This window comes from Panicum virgatum, chromosome 2N, assembly GCF_016808335.1.
Source record: "Panicum virgatum strain AP13 chromosome 2N, P.virgatum_v5, whole genome shotgun sequence".
NCBI lineage: Eukaryota > Viridiplantae > Streptophyta > Magnoliopsida > Poales > Poaceae > Panicum > Panicum virgatum.
Window position 1 is genome coordinate 45,138,939 of NC_053146.1, and position 9,637 is coordinate 45,148,575.

Here is a 9,637-nt window from a genome sequence, read left to right on the forward strand (position 1 = left end):
ATGCAGCTGCTGATGCCTTATCCAGATGTCATAGCAAATCTCCTATTTGTGCTGTTTCTGAATGTACACCAGTCTGAATTGAGAAGTTGGTTGCAGGTTACATGGATGATCCTGTTACTACTCAATTATTGCAAGAATTATCTGTGGATCCAAATAGCCACAAGCATTACACACTGCAAGATGGTGTCATTTGTTTCAAGAATAGGATTTGGGTTGGCAACAATTCTCTGGCTCAGCAACATATTTTGCAAGCCTTGCACAGTAGTGGCATTGGAGGTCATTCAGGCATCTCAGCCACTTATCACAGAATCAAGCAACTTTTTGCATGGCCTACAATGAAAGAGATTATTCAGGACTTTGTTAAATCCTGCTCTGTATGTCAGCAAGCCAAGGTAGAACATGTGAAAGTACCTAGCCTTTTGCAGCCCTTGCTAGTTCCAGATGAAGCTTGATTAGTCATCCGTCTGGATTTCATAGAAGGCCTACCTGTTTCCAACAGGTACAATTGCATTCTGGTGGTGATTGATAAATTCACCAAATATGGCCACTTCATCCCATTATCTCACCCTTTTACTGCTCTCCAAGTGGCTCAGGCCTTTCTTACCAACATCTATAAATTACATGGACTACCAACTACTATCATATCTGACAGAGATAGAATCTTCACTAGTGCTGTTTGGCAAGAGCTCTTTAAGCTAACAGATACTAAGCTGGCCATGAGCCCCTCCTACCACCCCCAAACCGACGGCCAAACTGAGAGGTTGAACCAATGTCTGGAGGTATTTCTCAGGTGTACAGTCACTCTTGCCCCAAACAATGGAGTAAGTGGCTTCCATTAGCAGAATTCTGGTATAACACTACATATCACTCGGCTCTGGGCAAATCCCCATTTCAGGTGCTGTATGGTCACCCTCCTCGCCACTTGGGCATCTCAGACATTAAGGCTTGTTCTGTACCGGATTTGGAAGCTTGGTTAATAGAACGAGAGCTCATCACCAAACTAATTAAGTAGCAACTCCTTCATGCTCAGCAGCGTATGAAAGCTCATGCAGACAAACACAGATCCAAACGGGTGTTTCAGGAAGGTGATCAAGTCTACTTAAAGTTGCAGCCTTATGTGCAATCTTCTCTAGCTGCCAGAGACAATCAGAAGCTCTCCTTTCGGTATTATGGGCCTTTTACAGTATTACAACGCATCGGTCAAGTGGCTTATAAGCTGGATCTGCCAGAAACGGCTCGGATACACCCAGTGGTCCATGTTTCCCAGTTGAAACGCCATGTTGCTCCTTCAGTGGTGGTGAGTTCTGATCTGTCTTCAGTTTGCACCGACCCTCTACTTCCGTTGGTGCCCGCTGCCATTCTGGATCACCGCTGCATTACTAGAGGTGCTTCTACAGTATCTCAGCTCAAGATCAAATGGGACTCTCTACCAAGTACCCTAGCCACCTGGGAGGAAGAACTTGACATCCATCGTCGATTCCCATCTGTACCAGCTTGGGGGCAAGCTGGTTTTCAACGGGTGGGGAATGTCATGAGTGGGAAGGAACGGGAAGGAATAGTCAGCTAGATATCTCAGTTGTTTGATCTGTTGGGCTGTAATGCCTTTGGGCCGTGGGCCTTGTAAACGCCAATTGGCTTTAGCTGTATGCTGAGCGGGATGTGCTATAAATCCCTGAACCGGTGACGGAACGGTTATGAACAACTAGAACCTGAATACTACGACATCCTCTGTTCCTGTCTTTGTTCTTCTTCTCCCTTGCGCCTCTGCCCAAATCTTCTATCCGATCACCATTCTCCTTCTCCACCTCCCAGGTCGTGACAGTTGCCTTTAAAAAAAAAGTGGATTGCTTTGCTTGGTTTTCAAAACTCTCCTTACAGTATCATATAGTTTTTCTACACTTTGCGCACGTTTCGTTTCGTGCTATTAACCAAATTTGTGTCTTTGTGGTCGTCTTACCGGATTTGGGTGGGATCAATGCAATGCTAGTGCTCTCTCATCCGGAGATAGGTTCGTCTCCGGCTGCCGGGCTTATCTCCAGGGCGATGTCGTACGCCGTTGCTTGTAAATGGACAATTCTATGGTGGCGGAGGTTAGCTTAATTAACGCATTAAAAAGGAGTGCCGAATCCGGGCTTATAGGCGCAAGATTGAGGATAACGGGATAAGGCCCCCGCGGACAAAACCTTATCTACCTATCCATCCTTTTCCCTAGACAAGAAACAACCACGCCGATCGGAATCGGACCCACGCGAGCAAGGAAAGAGCAATCCTGTCAAGCCCAAGCCCATCAGATCAGATTCAGACACACCCAGTTGCTGATCGTACCGGATCCCCGCCAAAGATCGCCTGTCTTTTGTGCCACGTCCCGAGTAGCATTCAGCACGTGCTCGCTCTTCCGATCCTCACATGGTCTTGATCGCCTGAGTGCCTGCCTGATCCATGTACATGGACCCACCCTGCAGGAGCTAGAGCTAGCGTGTCATTACCTTGCTCTTTCTGGTAGGTCTGCAGCATTCCCATTCGATCAATGTATTAGGAAGACGTCCAAATCGGCGGTCACCGGTAGCTGCACTGGCATTTCCTCCCGCTTAAGAACCACAAGGTTAGACGTCAGTCACGTCACAGCGTCTTGTTGGCCTGTTTTGGTTAGCACTTATCCAGACCGGATGAAACGGAAGCCTTCAGTGGCTAACCAGTAACCACACGCCTAACTTGAAGGCTCTGATGGAGCCTATCGAGTTGACGACGAGCTCGGAGGAGGAGTCTGTCATCACGCGAATGACAGTGACATGGCCGGAAACTTCAGGAGCTGGAACAGCGCATCATACAAGTGCAGCTGCGTCCACTAAGAACCGTCCTAAGCACATGGGATCGGATCACGAAAGACCCCTATCCGTTTACCCCCCCCCCCCCCCCCCCCCCCCCCCCCCCCCCTTTGTCTCCTTCTCTGCTCGCGTGATCCTTGACACCTTGGCTGCAGCTGCAGGGAGCTCCTTGGGAAATTCTCCAATGGCACGCAAGGTATCACCGGGGCTCAGCCGTCCCTGTTCCCGCGAGGGGAAAATGAGCAGAAGGTCTCTCTGCATCCGCGCTGTGCTATCTGAATGTCGCCATCGCGCGCGCGGGAGAGTTTCTTGACGCCTCTACCGGAGCCCGGAGGTGGTCAGCTCACTGGAATGCAAATATGCAATACGCCAATACAAGCTGTACATGAAGGTACGCACTCTAGAAAACTTTCTGATATCTACGTAAAAGCATGTGCTGCACGTAGTCGGATCTGTGGTTTATTTTTCAGTTAGCATATTCAATTCTCATGAATTATGATGCTCAATTTCAGTCTGAAAGGGAAGAGACAATGGAACAGAAATGACAAACAATAAAGTTAAGGGATCAGTGGCCTAATATGCTTGCCCAGATGACAGATGAGTGGTTTGGCTCATTGCCTTGTTTGGTTAGATTCTTTTTTCCTCAGATTACTATTTTAATGTGCATTATTTGGTACAAACTAAAGAGAGGGAGCCAATCAAATCATACTATCTTTATTTGGTTAGATTCTTTTTTCCTCAGATTACTTTTTTAATGTGTATGCTCCCTTTTTTCTGTAAAGCATACTACTTCTATACTCCTGATACTCAACTCAGTTTTTTCTTTCTCAAAGAGCATGTAGTGGCACTTTCATTTCTTTTTCGTCAATAATACACAAGTACAATCATTAGGTTGCAACATAAATAAGTGCAATTATTTTTTAACTTGGCAGTACAAAAAGGCCATTTAACTATGACTTGACATCACTAGATGTGCATTTTAATTAATAATCAAACAAAACAACAAAGAATGTGCCATAAATATATTTTGAACAGGACATATGGGCCAGCTAGCTAGACGAAACACCCATTCAGCGGTGTGGTTGGGTCATGCTACTGCGTGTCATTGACCTGATCAACTCCGAATGTACCCAGGGACAAGCCTAGTTAATAAAGCTCTCTCTTCACCCGCAAAAAAAAGGGCCAGCTAGGAGAGGAACTGCAAATCTGCAATGATCAACTTCACACAGAAAAAAGGTATTCAAGAAAAAAGAAGAAGCCGAATAATAACTTGAACCATACATCATCATCCCATAATTAAATTCAGAACACGAGAATTTCCACCTTGCTGAACAACCTGGTGGTGGTGCTCGAAAGACTTGTATAAATAGCCATCGCTGTTTGATCGAGAAAGACCTAGATGCAGTGAGAATGACATAGCAATTGATAAGAACTGCAAATAGCACAATCATTCAGATCAGATATCGTATGCGGACCAAAACTAAATTTGATCATCACGAACAAAATTTGTATGTACAGACAACTCCGCACGTACAGATTGCTATCAAAATTTTGCAAGCCGATCGACTCGTCATGTATTCGTGTCTACAAACTCCTCTCTTTGGTTCAGCTCTTCTCTCCCTGTACAACGAAAGATACGAATTTTACATCCTAAAAAATAACTGCAAATCCTAACCAAGCCGCTAGAAGTTTTACATCGCAGATTGGACGCCGCAACGGCCGCTTTCTCTGTTCATCATCACGCGCACCCGGCGACGGCGGCCGGCGCCGGCGGTCTGTCGCCCTGCCACGCCCAGACGATCTCGGCGAGCCCCGGGCGCACGTCCTCTGCGCAGAACTTGTTGAAGTCCAGCGCGTCCCCGGCGTCGTGCGCGAACTCCACCACGGCCACGTCCGCGGCCACCTCCAGCACCTCGGCGGTGACCGCGAGCCGCCCGTTGGTGCCCTCGACCTTGGCCTCCAGCCGCAGATTCCAGCCCTTGGTGCCCCTGGTGACCTCGAACCCCAGGGTGCGTCCCACGGACTCCAGCTTCTCCGCCACGGCGGCCGCCGGCGCGCGGGACGTGAACACCGTCGCGGCCTTCCGCTCGCTCTCGAACAGCCCCGACAGGTCGAACCCGGAGGACATGGAGGAGATGAGCTGGAACGCGTTGCACGACCGCGGCGAGACAGAGGCGGAGCTGCTGTCGCTGTCGTCGTCGCCGCCCTCGAGGAGGGCGCCGGCATCGCCTTGGTCGGCCAGCCGTTTCTTGGGCGAGACCTGGGGCGACAGGACGGGCGGGACGAAGCCCTTCCTGAACCAGGGCGTGAGCATGATCTCGGCGATGGAGGCGCGCTTGGCGGGGTCGACGACGAGCAGGCGAGCGATGAGGCGGCGCGCCTCGCCGGAGACCCAGGGCGGCACCTGGTAGTCGGCCTTGAAGATCTTCTGGTACATCTTGGCGTAGTTGTCGTGCTGGAAGGGGAGGGAGCCGCAGAGCAGGACGTAGAGCACGACGCCGCAGGACCAGAGGTCGGCGCGGGCGCCGTCGTAGCCGCGCTTGCGGAGCACCTCGGGCGCGACGTACGCCGGGGTGCCGCACTGCGTGTGGAGCAGGCCGTCGTGGCGCAGCTGCTCGGGCAGCGCGGCGAGGCCGAAGTCGGTGACCTTGAGGCGGCCCTCCTCGTCGAGGAGCAGGTTCTCGGGCTTGAGGTCCCGGTGCGCGACGCCGCGGCGGTGGCAGAAGCCGACGGCGGCGACGAGCTGCTGGAAGTAGCGGCGGGCGTGGTCCTCGGTGAGGCGGCCGCGGGCCACCTTGGCGAAGAGCTCCCCGCCGCGGGCGTACTCCATGACGACGAAGACGCGGGAGCGGGAGGCGAGCACCTCCCGGATGCTCACCACGCTGGGGTGGCGCACCATCCGCATGATGGAGATCTCCCGGCGCAGCTGCTCCACCATGCCCTCCGTGCGCCGCAGCCGCGCCTTGTCGATCACCTTGATCGCCACGCTGCTGCCGCCGCCGGAGCCGGAGCCGGAGCCCGCCGCCGCGGCGCTGAGGTCCCGCGCGTAGTAGACCTTGGCGAAGGTGCCCTGCCCCAGCATCCGGCCCAGCTCGTACTTGCCCAGCACCAGCCTCCGCTCCTCCCCGCCCCCGCCCTCCCCTTCCCACCCTGACCTCGCCATGGTTTAGTGTGCCTCTTGCTGCTGGTGGCTGTGCTGTTCCTTGCTGCTGCCGTCGCGGGAAGCTCCCGGCTGTGCGCGGAGGCCAGGTGCTGCGGATTTTAGTGGCGCCCGGCGCGTGGGAACGTGACGCGGCACATGGTTTCTTCCGTGACCCGCCCGGGGGGAACGTTGGTTTGGGTGGTGGTGCGGCGTGGGCTCGGGCAGGGCGGCACACGCCACACGGGATTGGGAAAGTCGTTGGCGCCGGGGGGCGCTCGCTTATTTGTAGCGGTGTGGTGGGGCGCGCGCGGCGGGCCAACGGGAGACGGGCAGGTAGTGGCAGGTGGGCCCCCGCTCCGGTGGGAGAGGACAAGCGTTTGGTACTTTGGTGGTGAGGTGTGGAGGGCAGAGGGCCCATCAGGCGTGGGTTGTGTCTTGTGTGCGTTGTTGTTGCCGCCGGCGAGGGTGTGGTGTGGGAGGAGCGCGGAAAGGGGGGGCCGGTGTCCCGGATGATTGGGCCGTTGGAGTTTTTTCCCTTAACATTCGCCATGTGCTTCTCTTAATTATTCTTCATGTGTGTCGTCACCCCTGAGACGGAGAGCATGCGAGAAGACGAGAAGTATTACCGGGGAGAGCTGACTCCGATACTTGTTAAAGGTGGCGATGGGGACCCCAAGGGCAGATGTGTTGAGCTGGCAAATTCCTACCAGCTGCGATGGCTAGGAGGATGCCAACTATAGGAAGATGTGATGTGTGACCCAGGACGAGGTTCACCACCCAGTGCTCTGGGGGCAAATGAAGCAGGCTGTGCTCTACGCGTCTGTTTGAGTTTGAACAATTTTGTACTAATATATATAGCCTCTTATTATTATTATATCCAGTCTTGAGATTAGGTTGATCTCTACTACTAGTAGGTTAGTGAGCAGTTAACAAGCAATCTTTATTCCTCATCATCTTCTCAATGTGGTCTCTCCGCCCTTCAATAGTTTCCACTATGCATATGGTTTCTCTACCATTAATGCAATTAACTTAGTATAACGACGTGCAGTACTTCTGCCTATTCAAGAAAAGAAAGTCCGAAGAGGATATAAAAACATATAAATTTCTGAGATTAGGTCTTGATCCAAGGTTCAGTATTTTCAAGCCTGGGATACTCGGATGCTGCCTAGATGGTCACAAAACTTATATGAGTTGGATTGGAATTCTTTCAAACTTGAAGTCTTCGACGTGAAGTTCCCTTCTTTTTTTTTCTTTTCCAGACCTTGGCAATGATTTTAAGCCATCCTCTCAGCTCTCGTTCATCGTATGGATATAAAAGGAAAAGGCTCGAATTATACATTCGAACTATCGCAGAAGTTCGAGTTTCAACCTTCAACTACAAAACTGGAGAACATAGACCATTCAACTATCGAAACCGGGTAAATTTGACCATTGGCGTGGTTTGCATTTAAAAAACTTAAAATATAATTAGATAAAAAATCAAAACTAATTTATTTTAAATCAGTAAAATATGAAACTATAACCAAATCTTTTGTAAAAAGTAACATATCCATTATTGCTCCATTTGAATCTTAGTTATTCAAAAATAATAGGCATAACTACAAACAACCAAATATTATGAACATAAGAATATTGGATCTGAATAACTGACAAGTATTGTGCCAATAGATAGGCTACTTTTTTAGAAAACTTTTGATGCCCATTTCATATTTTTTTGACATAAAATGAATTGCTTATGAAATTTTAGTTTAAAATTGAATACTTTTAGTTCTAACAAAATGAAAAACCATCTAAGGGGCTAAATTTGTCTGGTTTCAATAGTTGGATGGACTCTGTTATTCGGATTCATAGTTGAAGGTTGAGAGTCGGACTTCAGTGATAGCTGGAGGATGTAGTCCGAACTTTTCCCAGATATAAAAATGCATATATTTCATAAATTCACGATGCAATACGGCAACACCACATAATGTAACAACCCTATAAGTTGGCAATCATTAATAGCCCTTCTCTCTCAGGCTTTTGCTTACGTTTGCACTTTGCAAAGCTGACGAGCAATCATACGGACAACAGTGATGCTACCTTACATTAGGCAAAACTTATTAGGAGAAAACTGAAAACTCTCCAAACGACAAAAAATTACCACTACCACGTAGTAAAACAATCATATAAGGTGGTCATGATTAGTACTACTACTCTACTAGCTCTTTTGCTTTCGCTTATGTTTGCACTACTTTGCAAGGCCGACGAGCTGAATATGGTAGCTACTCTCCAAACGGCTACCGTCCTACAGACAATAATGCTAACATACATTATCCAAAAGAATAAAAAAGGGGAGAAAACTGCTGCAAACTCTCCATTATGTTGTATTAGTACGATGCAAAATTAAGGCATCATTAGCAAGCAAGTCAAGAGAAGCGAGATGACCCATGCCGACATGGGCAGCCCCCAAAGGATCGCAAAGGACAAGGCCACAAAGGGCCAGGCGTCCCGACACAGCGAACATCTCCGGCAAGCCTCCCTCAAACGCGTCGCGTCCCCGTATGGGCGTCACGTCGCTCTTCCTTCCCCGGCCGGTGCATCATCACTGCGTGCGGCGCATCACGAGCCGCCAATGCAGCACCAAGAAGCAAGGCTACAAAAGGACCTAGGCCGCTTTCGCCCGGTACAAATAATTGAGCGAGCACGCACAGCGACCGCTCCTGGTGCATCGCCACGGGCCCGGGCGGGGCGTGGAAGCCACCAACCGGCCGGCCGTGCGCCGCTGGTGCAGCATCGCCCCGGCAGGCGACACGCATTATTTGCGGTCCCCCTGATGGGACGACGTAGAGTTCCGCGACGGCGACGGCCGGTGGTTGTCTGCTCGCGCGGCTGCCCGGCCCGATGACATGGCGCCATCAGGCGTCTCCTCCGGCGCCACCTGGCGGCGCCCGGGCCCCTCCGATCGCCGGCGTTTGATGGGTACCACTTGGATGCTTTGTTTACTCCATGATTCTTTGTTTCTCTGACCTCTGGATTTGGGTTTTGTGGCGTACGTGGAGGCTACGCGAGAGAGGGAGGACAGATGCCTTGCATTATTGCTGTTTTTTTTATGTCGTTTGGCGAAGCCCACAGAATCTGAATTCGTCGTGTCAGCATCCAGGCCACTGCTAGAGATTCATTCTTGCCCGCGTGTCAGTATATCCATACCAATTCTTGAGCAAAATGATTTGGGACCATGGTCATGCTTTGCTCATGAGACCTTGCCGATTGCCAAAGTAGCGGGAAGCCGATCGAGAGCACATCAATCAGGGGAATTCAAGCAAAGCAATAGCAATTAGCTAGAGATTCAGAGGGAACAGAGCAGCAACCGAGTTCAGCCGCGAACCAACTCTTCCAGCGCTTCAAACCAACAAAGCAATCAGAGGGAACAAGCAACAGTGACAGCTGCTGCTGGCTGCTGCTACCGAACATCGAACACCTCACCCTTCACTGGTAGGTAGCCCAGTCAGTCATCTGTCGTAACAAGTCATACAGAACCTCAGGGAACCATGCGAAGGTCAGCATTGAAGGTGTTGGGTTATTCCTCCACATGAGGATGATTTGGAGCCCAGCAAAAACATAAAGACAGCCCACAAGCCCAAGTGCTTGTGCACCATTAATTAGGTACTTGATTCAATGGTTGAGATTGCTC

The 9,637-nt window shown here is 50.6% G+C and overlaps 1 protein-coding gene and 1 long non-coding RNA gene across 2 annotated transcripts; one reads left to right on the forward strand and one right to left on the reverse strand.

Moving 5' to 3' along the window:
* The first annotated feature begins 2,951 nt into the window (after positions 1–2,951).
* On the forward strand, positions 2,952–4,004 carry LOC120660672. Its single transcript, XR_005669693.1, has 2 exons — positions 2,952–3,216; positions 3,338–4,004. It is a non-coding gene; the product is annotated as an uncharacterized LOC120660672 (long non-coding RNA).
* Positions 4,005–4,275: 271 nt separating this feature from the next.
* LOC120660671 (CBL-interacting protein kinase 16-like) lies at positions 4,276–6,233 on the reverse strand. Its single transcript, XM_039939288.1, has one exon. The coding sequence runs from the start codon at positions 5,986–5,988 to the stop codon at positions 4,564–4,566; it is 1,425 nt and encodes a 474-aa protein (XP_039795222.1). The 5' UTR covers positions 5,989–6,233; the 3' UTR covers positions 4,276–4,563.
* Between the last annotated feature and the right edge of the window lie 3,404 nt (positions 6,234–9,637).